The sequence below is a fragment of the Oncorhynchus gorbuscha genome, linkage group LG03 (assembly GCF_021184085.1).
Source record: "Oncorhynchus gorbuscha isolate QuinsamMale2020 ecotype Even-year linkage group LG03, OgorEven_v1.0, whole genome shotgun sequence".
Lineage (NCBI taxonomy): Eukaryota > Metazoa > Chordata > Actinopteri > Salmoniformes > Salmonidae > Oncorhynchus > Oncorhynchus gorbuscha.
In genome coordinates, this window is record NC_060175.1 from 93703728 (window position 1) to 93725799 (window position 22072).

At 43.8% G+C, this 22072-nt stretch overlaps 1 protein-coding gene across 1 annotated transcript in view; it reads left to right on the forward strand.

The window, feature by feature from the left end:
- Window positions 1-591: 591 nt before the first annotated feature.
- The window catches only part of LOC124032265 (low-density lipoprotein receptor-related protein 1-like), a 265328-nt gene continuing 243847 nt past the window's right edge, over window positions 592-22072 (forward strand). Inside the window, exon 1 of the mRNA XM_046344528.1 lies at window positions 592-1159. Coding sequence (XP_046200484.1) covers window positions 1063-1159 — 97 coding nt within the window. The 5' untranslated portion in view covers window positions 592-1062. The remainder of the gene's footprint in view (window positions 1160-22072) is intronic.

Sequence of the window (22072 nt, forward strand, 5' to 3'; positions counted from 1 at the left end):
CGGGATGTCATAGAAAGTCCAAAAACCTGTTTTGAATATAGCCCATCCTTCCTCTCTGGAACCCTGGCTGGGACACATCTCATGATCTCATCTGTCATCATAGTAACATAGAAGCATACTGGTATGATTCTTGGGAGCTCTACCGTGCATACCTATCAATACTGAAGTTAAAAGCAGCTGTGTGTGTACAAAGCTAGGGAAAAGCTTCCAGTGTTGGAAGACCCAGTGTGGCATTCTTTAAAAAGTTTTTAAATAAGGACGTTAAATAAGTTCTGTGTTATGTACAGTAGGCCAATGTGTTATAATATTTCGGACCTGTTCAACTCTAATGACAGACAGATTTGAGGGTGTACACTTGTCAATCAAATTGAAACTGCAGAAAACAACTGTCCTTGTGCCAATATGGTTGGTGTATGGGCGCCAGTTTAGTGCGCAGAAAAGGGTCTCCGCGCTTGCGCAAAGGGAGCTTGCCGCGTAGTTTTTCGGTTGTCTGTAAGAATTGAATTGGTGACGTCATCCACTGGTTCCAGAGTGCTGTGTGTGTCGGCGCTTCACACTCACCGCCATCCACTCAACGTGTTGTAACCACCAGTAACAGAGGCGGTGGAGCTCCCAAAGAAAAAGGCGCTTTTATTTTATATTTTATGGCATGGGTTATTTTCAACACTGCTGCAGTGACGGAAATCCGAGGAGATTGTGAACTAGTGGGACATTTCTAGATGAATGGTGTTCACAATATATTTTCATTTGAAAAATAGTGTGTGGGCTTATATGGATCACGCATGCTGATACTGTATAAAACATATACATGACTGCATGAGAACAACTCGTAGGCTCACTAGGTTGTAGCAAGCCTTTCAATGTTTCTACATTTGTATCCATTGCCTACTTCTGCCAGTGAAGCTACCTTAGCTATTCTCAGTGCGTGGTTGCAGGGCGCAAAGAGAACGGACAATCGCACCGGACTATTCGGGGTGTTCGGATGAGGTGTTTGAATATATTTTTTGATCTTAGAATTCTAGCCAACGTTATATCCAGTATTTTATATATATTAAACAAGCAATGACATCTGGCATTGCAAAGGTGTTGGCAATGAGGTTGTTCTTCGTGGGATTCCTGCTCAGTTTGGAGATCCTATCTCCTACAGCAGCTATTAATGGTAAGTGACAGTCCAGTGTGTTGTAGCCTATTGCTTTGTGAAACTGCATGCCCACTCTTTAGCAATATAGGTCTAACATGGAATGTAGGCTATTCACCACATAGCCTACTATTGGCCCAGGACAAATGTCTCCATACCACCTATAGGCTTTAGACTCAACCAGTCTGCTAGTGATCGATATGAACAATAGGGCTGATCATATAGGTGCCATGTTTGTGAGACAGACTTCATAGGATATATAGGCTATCTCGCCTGCTCACCTTTTGTCAAATGAGCATTTCATAACCACCTGTCTGTAGCCTGGCATACCTGATTAATTTAGGGTGTTATTGACATAAAACCACTGTCAACTAAACTACAGATGTGTTGAGCTTCATATGGGTTCATGTTTTCTTAAATCAAAGGGGATTCAAAGCCATGCATGGCTACACGGACAGTGTTGTAATGCCAGCAACTCGGTTTGATTCCCATTCACAGATGAGATGTAGCCCCACGGATGATTCAAAATACTGTATGCCCTTTGTTCTCGTGCTGTTGTTGACTTGCTCGTTCAATGTTGTCTTGTAAGGTTATTCAGCAGGTAGACGATACATATATCACAGCACATGCGTGAAAGGGAAAGGCCTGCGTGTCTCCAGTTCTAGGTAGGCTAGACAGACACGGCAGTACACTTTTCCTTGGATCGATCAGTAGGCTAATACGGACCCGATCAATATGCCTATGGCGTATTTATGCGTGTGACTCATTTATGGGTCAGAATCTATATGGCTGTAGGCTAAGGATTTTGTTTTGTTGCGGTGATCAGGTTACACCTTCGCGGGTTCACTTCAAACCAAATCCTATTGAAATATCCGTTTTCATGTTTGTTTTGAGCTGCATGCGCTTAGAATGTAAAAACAACTATGTTGCGGTTGGTCAGTTGTAATCTTTATAAATATAGGCTATTGTCGTGACTTGTCCGCACGAGCAGCCTAAGTTTAGAATGTCTTGGAAACTATACATTCATCACAACATCACATACCTACTCACTTGATGACAGTCAGATAGCCCATAGAGAACTGATTTAAATAATCGAGTAATTTTCGAGTAATTGACTATAATGATCAGCTACATTCTAAAGTGCATTCTTGCAACAGTTATACTATCTCGTGCCATGCACGTTCAGAGCGAGAACATTGTAGACAATGATTTGGAACGTCTGGCAACATTGTTGCTATACAGTGTCAAATAGAACAGCATTTGTCATATAGTGTCACTGGCATAGTTAATTTGACTTAAAGGGAATGAATAGGCTGCTCTTGTATTATAGGTAACTCATACCATATTGGCTATCCAGATATTGGACTGACTAGTTTTTCTCATGAACATTTTGTTGTGATAGAGATATGGACTTTACTTGTTTTGGTGTTTTAAAACCTAATGTCACTCAATAGTGCAGTACTAAGGCAGCACAACGTGCGTTACAAAATACACTCTAACTAAACAAGCCACTATTGCAAAAATACCCCAAATTATTTTGAGTGATGCTCATAAATAATGCATTGGGTTTCCAAGGCATTGAAGGCATGTTTATAAAGGTCCCTAAGCAACCGATTTGAATAATACAGTTGGCCTACATCCACTCATTTAGTTCTTGAAACTAGGGATACTGAGATAGCAGTAGGTTTCCTTCTATTCACCTTCATAATCCTCCATATAATCCATATTGTTCAAATGTAGACTTCTCCATAGTAGAAGTTAACAATGATGCTCTGGTATGAACATTAAAGAAAGAGACAATACTTCAGTCAATCAGTGCAGGCTCACAATTTGGGGACTGTTGGGAAACATTGGACAGTACTAAACAGTACAGCAGCTGATCTTGTTGCTAGCACTCGCTTCTGATGGGGAAATGCACACTTTACCAGCAGCAGAGGTGGAAAAAGTACTCAATTGTCATACTTGAGTAAAAGTAAAGATACGTTAATAGAAAATGACTCAAGTAAAAGTAAAAGTCACCCAGTAAAATACTACTTCAGTAAAAGTCTAACAGTATTTGGTTTTAAATATACTTAATTATCAAAAGTAAAAGATGAAGTGTAAATCATTTAGAATTCCTTATATTAAGCAAACCAGACTGCGCCAGTTGTGTTTTTTTTTTATTGCCAGGGGCACACTCCAACACTATAGACAAAGCGTTTGTGTTTAGTGAGTCCGCCAAATCAGATGCAGTAGGGATGACCAGGGATGTTCTCTTGATAAGTGTGTGAATTGGACAATTTTCCTGTCAAAATCTAACCCGTACTTTTGGCTACCATGGAAAATTTATGGAGTAAAAGATACATTATTTTATTTCAGAATTATTATTAAGTAAAAGTAAAAGTAGCCAAAAATATAAATAGTAAAGTAAAGTACAGATACCCAAAAAACTACTTAAGTAGTACTTCAAAGTATTTTTTTCACAAGTGCTTTACACCACTGACCAGCAGGAATCAATCCGTCTGGAGACCCTTGTGAGTCTCCACATGAGGTTCAGGTGACATTATGTACTGCCAGACCAGTGATGGTGAAATGTTGGGAGACACTGGACAATCACAGGACAGTACAGCATCTGATCTTAGAAATACTAAACAAACATTAGCAGCAGGAATCAAGCTCCGTTGATGTTTGGGTAACAGTATGTACCCAAACAGAGATGGCCGCCTCGTTTCGCGTTCCTAGGAAACTATGCAGTTTTTTTGTTTTTTTACGTGTCATTTCTTACATTAGAGTACCCCAGGTCATCTTAGGTTTCATTACATACAGTCGAGAAGAACTACTGAATATAAGATCAGCGTCAACTCACCATCAGTACGACCAAGAATATGTTTTTCGCGACGCGGATCCTGTGTTCTGCCTTACAAACAGGACAATGGAATGGATCGCATGCAGCGACCCAAAAAAACAACTCCGAAAAAGAGGGAAACGCGGCGGTCTTCTGGTCAGACTCCGGAGACGAGCACACCGTGCACCACTCCCGAGCATTCTTCTTGCCAATGTCCAGTCTCTAGACAACAAGGTTGATGAAATCCGAGCAAGGGTAGCATTCCAGAGGGACATCAGAGACTGTAACGTTCTGTGCTTCACGGAAACATGGCTCACTGGAGAGACGCTATCCGAAGCGGTGCAGCCAGCTGGTTTCTCCACGCATCGCGCCGACAGAAACAAACACCTTTCTGGTAAGAAGAGGGGCGGGGGCGTGTGCCTTATGACTAACGAGACATGGTGTGATGAAAGAAGCATACAGGAACTCAAATCCTTCTGTTCACCTGATTTAGAATTCCTCACAATCAAATGTAGACCGCATTATCTACCAAGAGAATTCTCTTCGATTATAATCACAGCCGTATATATCCCCCCCAAGCAGACACATCGATGGCTCTGAACGAACTTTATTTAACTCTTTGCAAACTGGACACCATTTATCCGGAGGCTGCATTCATTGTAGCTGGGGATTTTAACAAGGCTAATCTGAAAACAAGACTCCCTAAATTTTATCAGCATATCGATTGCGCAACCAGGGGTGGAAAAACCTTGGATCATTGTTACTCTAACTTCCGCGACGCATATAAGGCCCTGCACTGCCCCCCTTTCGGAAAAGCTGACCACGACTCCATTTTGCTGATCCCTGCCTACAGACAGAAACTAAAACTAGAGGCTCCCACGCTGAGGTCTGTCCAACGCTGGTCCGACCAAGCTGACTCCACACTCCAAGACTGCTTCCAGCACGTGGACTGGAATATGTTTCGTATTGCGTCAGATAACAACATTGACGATTACGCTGATTCGGTGTGCGAGTTCATTAGAACGTGCGTTGAAGATGTCGTTCCCATAGCAACGATTAAAACATTCCCTAACCAGAAACCGTGGATTGATGGCAGCATTCGCGTGAAACTGAAAGCGCGAACCACTGCTTTTAATCAGGGCAAGGTGTCTGGTAACATGACCGAATACAAACAGTGCAGCTATTCCCTCCGCAAGGCTATCAAACAAGCTAAGCGTCAGTACAGAGACAAAGTAGAATCTCAATTCAACGGCTCAGACACAAGAGGCATGTGGCAGGGTCTACAGTCAATCACGGACTACAGGAAGAAATCCAGCCCAGTCACGGACCAGGATGTCTTGCTCCCAGGCAGACTAAATAACTTTTTTGCCCGCTTTGAGGACAATACAGTGCCACTGACACGGCCTGCAACGAAAACATGCGGACTCTCCTTCACTGCAGCCGAGGTGAGTAAGACATTTAAACGTGTTAACCCTCGCAAGGCTGCAGGCCCAGACGGCATCCCCAGCCGCGCCCTCAAAGCATGCGCAGACCAGCTGGCCGGTGTGTTTACGGACATATTCAATCAATCCCTATACCAGTCTGTTGTTCCCACATGCTTCAAGAGGGCCTCCATTGTTCCTGTTCCCAAGAAAGCTTAGGTAACTGAGCTAAACGACTACCGCCCCGTAGCACTCACTTCCGTCATCATGAAGTGCTTTGAGAGACTAGTCAAGGACCATATCACCTCCACCCTACCTGACACCCTAGACCCACTCCAATTTGCTTACCGCCCAAATAGGTCCACAGACGATGCAATCTCAACCACACTGCACACTGCCCTAACCCATCTGGACAAGAGGAATACCTATGTGAGAATGCTGTTCATCGACTACAGCTCGGCATTCAACACCATAGTACCCTCCAAGCTCGTCATCAAGCTCGAGACCCTGGGTCTCGACCCCGCCCTGTGCAACTGGGTACTGGACTTCCTGACGGGCTGCCCCCAGGTGGTGAGGATAGGTAACAACATCTCCTCCCCTCTGATCCTTAACACTGGGGCCCCACAAGGGTGCGTTCTGAGCCCTCTCCTGTACTCCCTGTTCACCCATGACTGCGTGGCCATGCACGCCTCCAACTCAATCATCAAGTTTGCGGACGACACAACAGTGGTAGGCTTGATTACCAACAACGACGAGACGGCCTACAGGGAGTAGGTGAGGGCCCTCGGAGTGTGGTGTCAGGAAAATAACCTCACACTCAACGTCAACAAAACTAAGGAGATGATTGTGGACTTCAGGAAACAGCAGAGGGAACACCCCCCTATCCACATCGATGGAACAGTAGCGGAGAGGGTAGCAAGTTTTAAGTTCCTCGGCATACACATCACAGACAAACTGAATTGGTCCACTCACACAGACAGCATCGTGAAGAAGGCGCAGCAGCGCCTCTTCAACCTCAGGAGGCTGAAGAAATTCGGGCACTCACAAACTTCTACAGATGCACAATCGAGAGCATCCTGGCGGGCTGTATCACCGCCTGGTACGGCAACTGCTCCGCCCTCAACCGTAAGGCTCTCCAGAGGGTAGTGAGGTCTGCACAACGCATCACCGGGGGCAAACTACCTGCCCTCCAGGACACCTACACCACCCGATGTTACAGGAAGGCCATAAAGATCATCAAGGACATCAACCACCCGAGCCACTGCCTGTTCACCCCGCTATCACCCAGAAGGCGAGGTCAGTACAGGTGCATCAAAGCTGGGACCGAGAGACTGAAAAACAGCTTCTATCTCAAGGCCATCAGACTGTTAAACAGCCACCACTAACATTGAGTGGCTGCTGCCAACACACTGACACTGACTCAACTCCAGCCACTTTAATAATGGGAATTGATGGGAATGATGTAAATATATCACTAGCCACTTTAAACAATGCTACCTTATATAATGTTACTTACCCTACATTATTCATCTCATATGCATACGTATATACTGTACTCTATATCATCGACTGCATCCTTATGTAACACATGTATCACTAGCCACTTTAACTATGCCACTTTGTTTACATACTCATCTTATATGTATATACTGTACTTGATACCATCTACTGTATCTTGCCTATGCTGCTCTGTACCATCACTCATTCATATATCCTTATGTACATATTCTTTATCCCCTTACACTGTGTATAAGACAGTAGTTTAGGAATTGTTGGTTAGATTACTTGTTGGTTATTACTGCATTGTCGGAACTAGAAGCACAAGCATTTTGCTACACTCGCTTTAACATCTGCTAACCATGTGTATGTGACAAATAAATTTGATTTGATTTGATTTGAGCAATGATGGGAAATGTTGGGGACAGAATCTGATCTCATGTTGCAAGCAGCATGATGATGACCAATGGCACAGATGTCCAGATGCAAAGTCAGAGGCATGGGAGGGGGGTGAGCTATGCTCCAGTTCAGGAGAGAGTTGAAGGGGGATGATTGAGTAAGTGGATGCTATGCTAGTCCAGGGGAGAGAGAAGGGAGGGAAGGGGGGTGAGTGGATGTTATGCTAGTGTCCAGGGCAGAGAGAAGGGAGGGGGGGGGTTGAGTGTGTAAGTGAGTAAGTGAGTGGATGCTATGCTAGAGTCCAGAGGAGACAGGAGGAAGGGGATGAGTGTGTGAGTGAGAGAGTTATGCTGCTATGCTAGAGGCCAGGGTCAGGCACTTAAGCTGAAACACAATCCGGATCACCACTGGGCTCGGCTGGCTGGACGCAGCGTGAATTAGGGATTTAGGAAAAGAGGAGATTGAGGAAGCCAAGGTCAGAGGTCAGAGTTTAGGGCTAACCACTGTTCTGGTCTGGAGATGGTTTATTTTGAGTTGTTCTGTTCCAGGACGATCCTGGCTAGCTGGAGATGATTTATCTTTAGTTGTTCTGTTCCAGGACTATCCTGGCTAGCTGGAGATGATTTATCTTTAGTTGTTCTGTTCCAGGACTATCCTGGCTAGCTGGAGATGGTGTATCTTTAGTTGTTCTGTTCCAGGACTATCCTGGCTAGCTGGAGATGGTGTATTTATCTTTAGTTGTTCTGTTCCAGGACTATCCTGGCTAGCTGGAGATGATTTATCTTTAGTTGTTCTGTTCCAGGACTATACTGGCTAGCTGGAGATGATGTATCTTTAGTTGTTCTGTTCCAGGACTATCCTGGCTAGCTGGAGATGATTTATCTTTAGTTGTTCTGTTCCAGGACTATCCTGGCTAGCTGGAGATAGTTCATCTTTGGTTGTTCTGTTCCAGGACTATCCTGGCTAGCTGGAGATGATTTATCTTTAGTTGTTCTGTTCCAGGACGATCCTGGCTAGCTGGAGATTATTTATCTTTAGTTGTTCTGTTCCAGGACGATCCTGGCTAGCTGGAGATGATTTATCTTTAGTTGTTCTGTTCCAGGACGATCCTGGCTAGCTGGAGATGATCTATCTTTAGTTGTTCTGTTCCAGGACGATCCTGGCTAGCTGGAGATGATTTATCTTTAGTTGTTCTGTTCCAGGACGATCCTGGCTAGCTGGAGATGATTTATCTTTAGTTGTTGTGTTCCAGGGCGATGCTGGCTAGCTGGAGATGATTTATCTTTAGTTGTTCTGTTCCAGGAAGATTCTGGCTAGCTGGAGATGATTTATCTTTAGTTGTTCTGTTCCAGGACGATCCTGGCTAGCTGGAGATGATTTATCTTTAGTTGTTCTGTTACAGGAAGATCCTGGCTAGCTGGAGATTATTTATCTTTAGTTGTTCTGTTCCAGGACGATCCTGACTAGCTGGAGATTATAATCTTTAGTTGTTCTGTTCCAGGACTATCCTGGCTAGCTGGAGATTATTTATCTTTAGTTATTCTGTTCCAGGACGATCCTGGCTAGCTGGAGATGATTTATCTTTAGTTGTTCTGTTCCAGGACTATCCTGGCTAGCTGGAGATGATTTATCTTTAGTTGTTCTGTTCCAGGACGATCCTGGCTAGCTGGAGATGATGTATCTTTAGTTGTTCTGTTCCAGGACGATCCTGGCTAGCTGGAGATGATTTATCTTTAGTTGTTCTGTTCCAGGACTATCCTGGCTAGCTGGAGATGATTTATCTTTAGTTGTTCTGTTCCAGGACGATCCTGGCTAGCTGGAGATGATTTATCTTTAGTTGTTCTGTTCCAGGACGATCCTGGCTAGCTGGAGATTATTTATCTTTAGTTGTTCTGTTCCAGGACGATCCTGGCTAGCTGGAGATGATTTATCTTTAGTTGTTCTGTTCCAGGACTATCCTGGCTAGCTGGAGATGGTGTATCTATCTTTAGTTGTTCTGTTCCAGGATTATCCTGGCTAGCTGGAGATGGTGTATCCATCTTTAGTTGTTCTGTTCCAGGATTATCCTGGCTAGCTGGAGATGGTGTATCTATCTTTAGTTGTTCTGTTCCAGGACTATCCTGGCTAGCTGGAGATGGTGTATCTATCTTTAGTTGTTCTGTTCCAGGACTATCCTGGCTAGCTGGAGATAGTTTATCTTTGGCTGTTCTGTTCCAGGACTATCCTGGCTAGCTGGAGATGATTTATCTTTGGTTGTTCTGTTCCAGGACTATCCTGGCTAGCTGGAGATGATTTATCTTTAGTTGTTCTGTTCCAGGACTATCCTGGCTAGCTGGAGATAGTTCATCTTTGGTTGTTCTGTTCCAGGACTATCCTGGCTAGCTGGAGATGATTTATCTTTAGTTGTTCTGTTCCAGGACTATCCTGGCTAGCTGGAGATAGTTCATCTTTGGTTGTTCTGTTCCAGGACTATCCTGGCTAGCTGGAGATGATTTATCTTTAGTTGTTCTGTTCCAGGAAGATCCTGGCTAACTGGAGATGATTTATCTTTAGTTGTTCTGTTCCAGGACGATCCTGGCTAGCTGGAGATTATTTATCTTTAGTTGTTCTGTTCCAGGACGATCCTGGCTAGCTGGAGATGATTTATCTTTAGTTGTTCTGTTCCAGGACGATCCTGGCTAGCTGGAGATGATCTATCTTTAGTTGTTCTGTTCCAGGACGATCCTGGCTAGCTGGAGATGATTTATCTTTAGTTGTTCTGTTCCAGGACGATCCTGGCTAGCTGGAGATGATTTATCTTTAGTTGTTGTGTTCCAGGGCGATGCTGGCTAGCTGGAGATGATTTATCTTTAGTTGTTCTGTTCCAGGAAGATTCTGGCTAGCTGGAGATGATTTATCTTTAGTTGTTCTGTTCCAGGACGATCCTGGCTAGCTGGAGATGATTTATCTTTAGTTGTTCTGTTACAGGACGATCCTGGCTAGCTGGAGATTATTTATCTTTAGTTGTTCTGTTCCAGGACGATCCTGGCTAGCTGGAGATTATAATCTTTAGTTGTTCTGTTCCAGGACTATCCTGGCTAGCTGGAGATTATTTATCTTTAGTTATTCTGTTCCAGGACTATCCTGGCTAGCTGGAGATAGTTTATCTTTGGTTGTTCTGTTCCAGGACTATCCTGGCTAGCTGGAGATGGTGTATCTATCTTTATTTGTTCTGTTCCAGGACTATCCTGGCTAGCTGGAGATGATTTATCTTTAGTTGTTCTGTTCCAGGACTATCCTGGCTAGCTGGAGATGATTTATCTTTAGTTGTTCTGTTCCAGGACTATCCTGGCTAGCTGGAGATGATTTATCTTTAGTTGTTCTGTTCCAGGACGATCCTGGCTAGCTGGAGATGATTTATCTTTAGTTGTTCTGTTCCAGGACGATCCTGGCTAGCTGGAGATTATTTATCTTTGGTTGTTCTGTTCCAGGACTATCCTGGCTAGCTGGAGATGATTTATCTTTAGTTGTTCTGTTCCAGGACGATCCTGGCTAGCTGGAGACGGTTTATCTTTAGTTGTTCTGTTCCAGGACTATCCTGGCTAGCTGGAGATGGTGTATCTATCTTTAGTTGTTCTGTTCCAGGACTATCCTGGCTAGCTGGAGATGATTTATCTTTGGTTGTTCTGTTCCAGGACTATCCTGGCTAGCTGGAGATGATTTATCTTTAGTTGTTCTGTTCCAGGACTATCCTGGCTAACTGGAGATGGTGTATCTATCTTTAGTTGTTCTGTTCCAGGATTATCCTGGCTAGCTGGAGATAGTTTATCTTTGGTTGTTCTGTTCCAGGACGATCCTGGCTAGCTGGAGATGGTGTATTTATCTTTGGTTGTTCTGTTCCAGGACTATCCTGGCTAGCTGGAGATGGTGTATCTATCTTTAGTTGTTCTGTTCCAGGACTATCCTGGCTAGCTGGAGATGGTGTATTTATCTTTAGTTGTTCTGTTCCAGGACTATCCTGGCTAGCTGGAGATGATTTATCTTTAGTTGTTCTGTTCCAGGACTATCCTGGCTAGCTGGAGATGGTGTATTTATCTTTAGTTGTTCTGTTCCAGGACTATCCTGGCTAGCTGGAGATGATTTATCTTTAGTTGTTCTGTTCCAGGACTATCCTGGCTAGCTGGAGATGGTGTATCTATCTTTAGCTGCACAGTCAAACAACTCTGTTTAGATATCAAAGATGCAAATCCAGAAACATCGGACACTTGATGATCACATGTTAATGTTGTAATCGTGGCTAAAGGTTTTTAGCAAATAGCAACTGTATCATGTTGCATTTGATCCCGTATGTTATTAAGGGAGAGGATATACGGTAGCCTATGTGTAGTGGTCTTCTTTCTCTGTGGGTTTCTAGTTCATTTCACCACCACTAAAACCACATAGCACTCCTCGTACTGTATGACTCATATCTTACAGAAAAAGATACAGATGGGATGCCTCTTACAGATCAACCCATCATGTGTAGGATGTACAGAGTTTCTATTTCCCTTTGACATTGAGCAGACTTACATGACCACAACAAAGGTAAAGGCTCAGATCAGCCAACTATTGGTCAGCTGTGGAGACTTGGTTCACAAGGTGAAGAGCGAGGGTAAATTCCAGAGAAAACTGTATACCCAAGCCTTTAAAGGGGCACTTCACCACTTTTTTTTTTACATCATATTGCTTATCTCCAGCACCATAATAGTGGAGATGCAATTTTCTCTACACTTTTAAAACCTGCGATTTTCTCTACACTTTGATTGTCTATGTTTTGTAGTAAAAAAGATAAGAAGAAAAGGTCCTAAGGTCCCTATGATCATCCATGGTCATTTTCTTTTGATGTTTTCTGTGGGTCAAGAGGTGAAGAGAGAGGGTGAATTCCAGAGGTGCCTAGACTCTGTTTTCCTGACCCTATAATGGGCCCTGTTTCAAGGCCGCTCCTCAGAACATTCATAACCAGCACTGGAAACATCTACCAGAAACATTCTAGAACATTCTGCATCCTCCACACACATTCAACAGGTCATATATTTTTACATTACTCTCTTTAGACTCTATCTTAGCCTGGATGCCATTTTGTTTCTGCTCTCTTACCCTCTCCTTATGGAATTGTCATGTTTGACTGGACAATGTCAGCAATGGAGTTGGCAAGATCACAAAGACATCTGGGACCAGGTTATCTCTACCATGGCTAGCCTATCACTAGCAATGGTCATCAAAATGGTTTGTTTTTCTAATAAAAAATCATTCTAATCAGTTGGACAATTGATGGAGATTATCCAAACGTTTTCAGTTTTTTAAATCCAGATATTGACAGAATTATAGCACCTAAAACATTTTACTGGCATGGACTGGGATTCTACCGATGGTATTGAGGAGTATACCACATCAGTCACTGGCTTCATCAATAAGGGCATCGATGATGTCGCCCCCACAGTGACTGTACGTACATTCCCAAACCAGAAGCCATGTATTACAGGCAACATGCGCACTGTGCTAAAGGGTAGAGCTGCCGCTTTCAAGGAGCAGGACTCTAACCCGGAATCTAATAACAAATCCTGCAATGCCCTCCGACGAACCATCAAACAGGCAAAGTGTCAATACGGGATTAAGATTGAATCGTACTACACCGGCTCCGACGCTCTTCAGATGTGGCACGGCTTGCAAAGTATTACAGACTACAAAGGGAAGCAGAGCTGCGAGCTATCCAGTGACACGAGCCTACCATACGAAATAATTTCTATGCTCGCTTCGAGGCAAGTAACACTGAAACATGCATGAGAGCATCAGCTGTTCCGGACGACGGTGTGATCACGCTCTCCGTAGCCGACGTGAGTAAGACCTTTAAACAGATCAATATTCACAAGGCTGATTACCAGGACGTGTACTCCGAGCATGCGCTGACCCACTGACAACCTATCCTTGACTGAGTCTGCAATACTAACATGTTTCAAGCAGACCACCATAGTCCCTGTGCCTAATAACACTAAGGTAACCTGCCTAAATGACTACCGACCTGTAGCACTCACGTCTGTAGCCATGAAGTGCTTTGAAAGGCTGGTCATGGCTCACATCAACACCATTATCCCAGAATCCCTAGACCCACTCCAATTTGCATACTGCCCCAACAGATCCACAGAGGATGCAATCTCTATTGCACTCCACACTGCCCTTTCCTACATGGATAAAAGGAACACCTACGTGAGAATGTTATTCATTGACTACAGCTCAGCGTTCAACACCATAGTACCCTCAAAGCTCATCACTAAGCTAAGGATCCTGGGACTTAACACCTCCCTCTGCAACTGGATCCTGGACTTCCTGATGGGCTGCCTCCAGGTGGTAAGGGTAGGTAACAACACATTCGCCATGCTGCTCCTCAACACGGGGCCCCTCAGGGGTGCATGCTCAGTCCCTTCCTGTACTCCCCGTTCACCCATGACTGCATGGCCAGGCACGACTCCATCACCGTCATTAAGTTTGCCGATGACACAACAGTGTTCACCGACAACGATGAGACAGCCTATAAGAGAGCAGGTCAGAGACTTGGCCGTGTGGTGCCAGGACAATAACCTCTCCCTAAACGTGATCAAGACTAAGGAGACTACAGGAGAAGGAGGACCAAGCACGCCCCATTTTCATAGACGGGGCTGTAGTGGAGCAGGTTCAAACACACCAAGACAGTCGTGAAGAGGGCACGATAACGCGTATTCCCCCTCAGGATACTGATCCTATGATCCTCAAAAAGTTCTACAGCTGCACCATGGAGAGCATCCTGACCGGTTGCATCACTGCCTGGACCAGCAACTGCTCGGCCTCTGACCGCAAGGCACTGCAGAGGGTTAGTGCGTACGGCCCAGTACATCACTGGGACAGAGCTGCCTGCCATCCAGGACCTCTATTCCAGGCGGGGCCAGAGGACGGCTCTAAAAATTGCCAACGACTCCAACCACCCTAGTCATAGACTGTTCTCTCTGTTACCGCACGGCAGGCGGTACCGGAGCACCAAGTCTAGGTCCAAGAGACTTCTTAACAGCTTCTACCCCCAAGCTGAACAGCTAATCAAATATTTTTTTACCTTTATTTAACTAGGCAAGTCAGTTAAGAACAAATTCTTATTTTCAATGACGGCCTAGGAACAGTGGGACGACGGTGTAACTGCCTGTTCAGGGGCAGAACGACAGATTTGTACCTTGTCAGCTTGGGGATTTGAACTTGCAACCTTTCGGTTACTAGTCCAACACTCTAACCACTAGGCTACGCTGCCGCCGGTGTCTAAAATGTCTACCCAGATTGTTTGCACCACCCCCCCCCTTTTACGCTGCTGCCACTCTCTGTTTATTGTCTATGTATGGTCACTTTAACTCTACCTACATGTACATATTACCTCTATTAACTTGACTAACCGGTACCCCCTCACATTGACTCTGTACCGGTACCCCCTTTATATCGCCTCGCTATTGTTTTTTTACTGATGCTCTTCAATTATTTTTTACTTTTATTTTTAGTAGTTTTTACATATCTATTTTGTACTTAAAACTTTTTTTCTTCTTCAAACTGATTTGTTGGTTAAGGGCTTGTAAGTAAGCATTTCACTGTAAGGTGTATGTGACAAAATAACATTTAATTTAATTTTGATAAATCATGAATGGATTTAGGGATGTTTTGGGGAATTCAGGTACTCAATTTATCGTAAATAAAAGTGTACATATACAGTGGGGCAAAAAAGCATTTAGTCAGCCACCAATTGAGCAAGTTCTCCCACTTTAAAAGATGAGAGAGGCCTGTCATTTTCATCATAGGTACACTTCAACTATGACAGACAAAATGAGAAAAAAAAAATCCAGAAAATCACATTGTATGATTTTTTAATGAATTTATGTGAAAAATCTGGTGGGATATTTCAGGTATTCAATTTATTGTAAATAAAAGTCTATATATACCTGTACATTGGTGCAACGATAGTGCTTTTTAAATCATCACCAGTTTGTTGAAATCGCCTGTGATTCAATGAGAAATTAACAGGCACCGCATCGATTATATGCAATGCAGGACACGCTAGATAAACTAGTAATATCATCAACCATGTGTAGTTAACTAGTGATTATGTTAAGATATATTGTTTTTTAATGCTAGCTCGCAACTTACAGTACCTTGGCTTCCTGCTGCCTTTGCGTAATAGGTTGTCAGCCTGCCACGCAGGCTCCTCGTGGAGTGCAATGTAAGGCAGGTGGTTAGAGCAATGGACTAGTAACCGGAAGGTTGCAAAAACGAATTCCCGAACTGACAAGGTAAAAATCTATTGTTCTGCCCCTGAACAAGGCAGTTAACCCACCTTTCCTAGGCCGTCATTGAAAATAAGAATGTGTTCTTAACTGACTTGCCTGGTTAAATAAAGGTGTAAAAAAAACGTCATCGGCAAATCGGTGTCCAAACATACCGATGACCGATTGTTATGAGAACTTGAAATCGGCCCTAATTAATCGGCCATTCTGATTAATCGGTCGACCTCTACACGCAACGTCTAACAAATTCCACAGCAAAACCTAATGCACACAAACTAGTAAAGGAACGGGATAAGAATATATAAGTATAAAATATATGGATCAGCAGTGACAGAGCGGCTAAGATGCAATAGATAGGAAGAATAGATAGTGAAGGATACATTATATTTACATTTACATTTACATTTAAGTTATTTAGCAGACGCTCTTATCCAGAGCGACTTACAAATTACATATGAGATGAGTATTGTGAGATATGTAAACATTATTAAAGTGACTGGTGTTCCATTTATTAAAGTGCCATTATTAAAGTGACTGGTGTTCCATTTATTGAAGTGTACAATGATATCAAGTCTATGGTTAGGCAGCCGTTTCTCTCTGCTACTGGTGGCTGTTTAACAATCTGATGGCATTGAGATAGAAGATGTTTTTCAATCTCTCTGTCCCAGCTCTGATGCACCTGCACTGACCTCGCCTTCTGAATGGAAGTGGGGTGAACAGGCAGTGGCTCGGGTGGTTATTGTCCTTGATGATATTTTCTGCCTTCCTGTGACATCGGGTGTTGTAGGTGTCCTGGAGGGCAGGTAGGTTGCCCCCGGTGATGCGTTGTGCAGACCGCACCACCCTCTGGAGCGACCTGCGGTGGTGGGCGGTGCAGTTGCTGTACCAGGCGGTGATACAGCACGCCAGGATGCTCTCAATTGTGCACCTCTAAAAGTTAGTGAGGGTTTTTGGTGACAAGCCACATTTTTTCAGCCTCGCTGTTGCCCCTTCTTCACCACACTGTCTGTGTGGACAATTTCAGTTTGTTGGTGATATGTACACCGAGGAACTTAAAACTTTCCACCTTCTCCACTGCTATCCTGTCGATGTGGATGGGGAGGTGCTCCCTTTGCTGTTTCCTGAAGTCCATGATCATCTCCTTTGTTTTGCTGACATTGAGTGAGAGGTTATTTTCCTGACACCACATTCCTTCCTGTATGCCGTCTCGTCGTTGTTGGTAATCAAGTCTACCACTGTAGTGTCGTCTGCAAACTTGATGATTGAGTTGGAGGCGTGCATGGCCACGCAATCGTAGGTGAACAGGGAGTACAGGAGAGCGCTGAGAACCACCCTTTTGGGGCCCCAGTATTGAGGATCAGCGAAGTGGAGATGTTGTTTCCTACCCTCACCACCTGGGGGGCGGCCCGTCAAGAAGTCCAGGACCCAGTTTCACAGGGCGGGGTTGAGACCCAGGGTCTCAAGCTTAATGATGAGTTTTGGAGGGTACAATGGTGTGGAATGCTGAGCTGTAGTCAATGAACACCATTCTTACATTGGCATTCCTCTTGTCCAGATGGGATAGGGCAGTGTGCAGTGTGATGGCGATTGCATAGTCTGTGGACCTATTGGGCCAGTAAGCAAATTGGAGTAGGTCTTGGGTGACGGTAAGGGAGAGGTGATATGATCCTTGACTAGCCTCTAAAAGCACTTCATGATGACAGAAGTGAGTGCTGCGCGGCGATAGTCATTTAGTTCAGTTACCTTAGCTTTTTAGGGAACAGGAACAATGGTGGCCCTCTTGAAGCATGTGGGAACAACAGACTGGGATAGGGATTGATTGAATATGTCCGTAAACACACCAGTCAATTGGTCTGCGGCTAGGGATGCCGTTTGGGCCGGCAGCCATGCGAGGCTTAACACATGTAAATGTTTTACTCACGTTGGCCACAGAGAAGAAGAGCCCACAGCCTTTGGTACGGGCCGTGTCGGTGGCACTGTTTTGTCCTCAAAGCACGCAAAGAAATTGTTTCATTTGTCTGGAAGCAAGACGTCGATGTCCGCGACGGAGCTGGTTTTCTTTTCGTAATCCGTGATTGTCTGTAGACCCTGCCACATACGTCTCGTGTTTGAGCCCTTGAATTGCGATATAATTTTGTAATGATATCAAGTATTTACAAAATATTTTGTGTTAAAAGAAAGACAATTATACGTGCCTCATTTGCATCAATACACCCATCAAACTAAAGTTATCTTTCTTCTCTTTCTTGTGATGCGTTAAATTCCAGATGATGCTTTAGCAGTCTTATAGATGCCGCGGAAAGACAATGTATTCCACTGAGCCCATTTCCGCCATTAAAGGGGTATTTGACAGGTCATTACTAACATTTCCTTGGTGGTAACGTTAAAGGGAAAAACCAGAAGACACAAGCAAGAGTATGAAAGAGTCACAAGTGTAAAATGAAAGCAATCAATCCAGCGAGATTTAAGTGACAAGTGGATTTTGCACCCATCAAACACAGGAAATAGATGTCTGAAAGAAAACAGATCCTCAGGTGGGAGGGACATGTGCACTGATACAGTCACAATGGCCATTGATTGTGATGCTGCCTGGCCTGCAGCAGCTGCCAACTGAAGCACTTAGTTAGTCAGCCTTTACACTCTCTCAGGTGGCACACCAAGTTCTCTGCAATAATTTTCTCTGTAGTGAGATTTGAGAAAAAGTGATGTATAATTCCAACTTAAGTACCGTATGTGAAGTGTAGGGAAGTGGAGCTGTGCCCTTTGGAACTAACATGCAAACAGGTCTCCATGTTTTCACAAAGTAGCAGTCTTTGAATGGCTTGTAATAAAGAGCTTATGGCGGTGGGTGTTAACTAATACTTCCTTTCGGGAGACAATGCAGCTTGAACATTAACAGAACTATTAGTGAAATAATCATGCGGAGACAGCCTTGACAATAACTTTATAAAATCCTTTCCTGTATAGCATTGTAGATTCAGCCTGAGCTGAGACTGGAGGCTAGAGGCAGGGTGTTTCCCAAGTGGCACTGGCATAATGCACTACTATCTCCCCGTACGAAAGCTTGAGGCTCACAGATGAGTGTTTGTTGATGGTGAGTAGAAGGGGTGTGTTCTAATTGGTGTTTTCTGGTAGCAGCTACACAACTGTTTACTCTATAAGACCTGGAAGGGAGCAGATCGGTTTCTTGAACAGAATGGGGGTAACAACTGTGTGGGTGTTGATGTGGAAGGGAAGGATAGAAGATGTCTTGGATATCTCTTTAGGTTATAGAAACTAGGCTTTGTCTCTCTTTTTCTTTCTGCCTCAATGTTTTGGTTGTCAGTTGTGGTATGCTTCATCATTGCCTAAACCACAAATAACAACATTCTCAGCCAGTTCTTTTTAAATTGACGCATACTTGATTTGATCCCAGAAAAAAACGCTAGAGCTAGACATGTAAACAAGTATACAACCCATTGCTTCCTAATTCCGATAAATGAAATGCTTCTCTGTCTTTTCCATGCATTTTACACAAGGAGTAAGCATAACTGGTTGTAACGTTTGCCTGACATTCGGCACAAACGTGTGAATCCTGGCTTTGTGACTGAACATTGTCTTGTAGTTTTACTATCTCTGATGGAGAACTTTTCACCTAGTGCAGGAGCTGGTTCTGAAGCTGGCCCGAGGGGTTCAGTGAGGCAGACAGGCCGCTGGACCACGTTGATCTCTGGTGACGTTACTCTGAGCACTCGTCCAGTCTTCCCGTTTTGCAGTCTTCCAGTCTTCCAGTTTTGCAGTCTTCCAGTCTTCCACTCTTCCAGTCTTCCAGTCTTCCAGTCTTAGTTCCCACTCCAGAAACACCCAGGCTGTTCCAAGGCTGTGTGTGTTTGCGCTCAATTGGATAATCAATTTAACAGGAGGCCCCAGGTTCCTCCACTCTGCTGCCTGCTTTCACACCTGGCCATATGAGGAGAGAGGTAGCTGATGTGACTGCTGCCACCTGTCAAACCTGTCTGCTTTTGTTAGTCACAGCTGTTGAACTCAGATTCATGATGTGTCCGAAATCCCCTATCTAATGCACTACTTTTGACCCTGACCGGAGCCCTATGGGGAATATGGTTCCATTCGGGACATAACCACTCTGTGATAAGAGGCTTGGCTGGCTATGCATGTGGCACACATTAGGATCAAAATGAATCACTATCCTAGTACTGAGCTCTTTGATGAGGAGGTGGTGGGCAATGTAGACTTCACAGAGGTGATTCCTGCCTTTTAAAAGCCTTTTGTTTAGATATCCTTGACTGGGCATGCATGTGCAGCTACACTTTGTCAGAATACTTTGTCAGGGACAACTTGATCACTTTTTCATCTTTACAAAGCAAGTCTTTGTATTTAACCAAGGGAAAGAAGAATATCCATTTAAATGTAGGTTGCAGCCCATTTATACATTGTTTATTGTTAATTCCTGGCTATTATTGAGCCAGACACACTCACTCCTCTCAACCTACACCACTTTAATGTGATTCTGAGTGGTTTGGGCTAGCAGAGATCCAGAGAAATGTCTACACATTAAACAATATAAACCTTGAATACAAAGAGAATCCTTTGAACTGAAAGAAGTTCTCTTGTTTTTGTAAACATACACTACCGTTCAAAAGTGTCACGCCCTGATCATAGAGAGCCCTTGGTTCTCTATGTTATTGTAGGTCAGGGTGTGACTAGGGGGGTGTTCTAGTTTTCCTATTTCTATGTTGGTGTGCTTGGTATGTTTCCCAATTAGAGGCAGCTGATCGTTGTCTCTAATTGGGGATCATATTTAAATTCTCCATTGTTCCCACCTGGGTTGTGTGATATTATTTGTGTATGTGCTTGTAGCACCACTGAGGGTACGTTTCATTGCTTGTTAATTGGTTTTTGAGAAGTTTCACTGCAAATAAAGATGTGGAACTCAACCCACGCTGCGCCTTGGTCCCGTCCTTATTACGAACGTGACAAAAAATTTGGAGCCACATAGAAATGTCCTTGTTTTTGAAAGAAAAGCGCATTTTTTGTCCATTAAAATAACATCAAAGGTCTTTGTTTCTGTCCATTTTGAGCCTGTAATTGAACCCACAAATGCTGATACTCCAGATACTGAACTAGTCTAAAGAAGTCCAGTTGTATTGCTTCTTTAATCAGTGCAACAGTTTTCAGCTGTGCTAACATAATTGCAAAAGGGTTTTCTAATGATCACTTAACCTTTAAAAATGATAAACTTGGATTAGCTAACACAACGTGCCATTGGAACACAGGAGTGATGGTTGCTGATAAAAGGCCTCTGTACGCCTATGTAGATAGTTCATTAAAAATCAGCCGTTACGAACTGCAATAGTCATTTACAACATTAACCACGTCTACACTGTATTTCTGATCAATTTAATGTTATTTTAATGGACAAAAAATGAGCTTTTCTTTCAAAAACAAGGACGTTTTTAAGTGACCCCAAACTTTTGAACGGTAGTGTATTTCTAAAACATTTGCTATATAATTCCTCCCACAGTCTTTGTTTGCTGATTTGGTTTCAGAAGGAATAAGTCAGCCATGCTGTGAGGCTTTTGTTTATGGCTTTTGTAGAGTTGCAATGAATGAATGCCTCAGTTCCATTTATGTGGTCTAGAGTTGGTTCATTTCGTGGCACCCATGTTCTGTTTTCATAACAGCTGAATCTTGGTTGGCTTTTCCCCCTGTGGAAGGCAGTGTAGTGAAGTGTAGCCTGCTGTGCTGTGTTACGTATGCAGGGGCTGCTGGGGAGAGTGAGTTGACAGCAACTCGTAATCATTTTAGGCTCCTCTCTGTATGTCTATCAATTTCCTTATCTCTTTCTATTTCTCTCCCTCCCCCTCTCTCCCCCCAGCTGTTGTTTGTATGCATGTTCAACTACTTTGAAAAATGACTGCTGTTAGGCATTAGAATGAGCTTGAATGACCCATGGATATTGTCTGGGGGCAGTAAACTGGTTAATTCTGCCCAGCTAGATAGCTGCAGTCAGGTACTGCATGGCCAGAGGTTTCTCAGCTTCTTTAGCACAAAGCTAAGGGGCCGTTCCTTTTGGCTGGGCACTGCACAGAGCCTCCATTGAATAAGTTGGGACCGAGGGTTTGGTAGTGTGTGTGCGTGTGCGTGCGTTCTTGTGTGTCCGCTTGGATATAAGTCTGAGTATGTACGGTGTGTTGCAGTGTCTTTGAGTCTAATTTTCCCTAAATATTTTCACCCTTCTTGGTAACACTTTAGATTAAGTTGCTCTTATACCTGTGTAGTAACACTATTTTTATTTTTTATTTTACCCCTTTTTTCTCCCCAATTTCATGGTATCAAATTGTTGTAGTAGCTACTATCTTGTCTCATCGCTACAACTCCCGTACGGGCTCGGGAGAGATGAAGGTTGAAAGTCATGCGTACTCCGATACACAACCCAACCAGCCATACTGCTTCTTAACACAGCGCTCATCCAACCCAATTGTCGGAG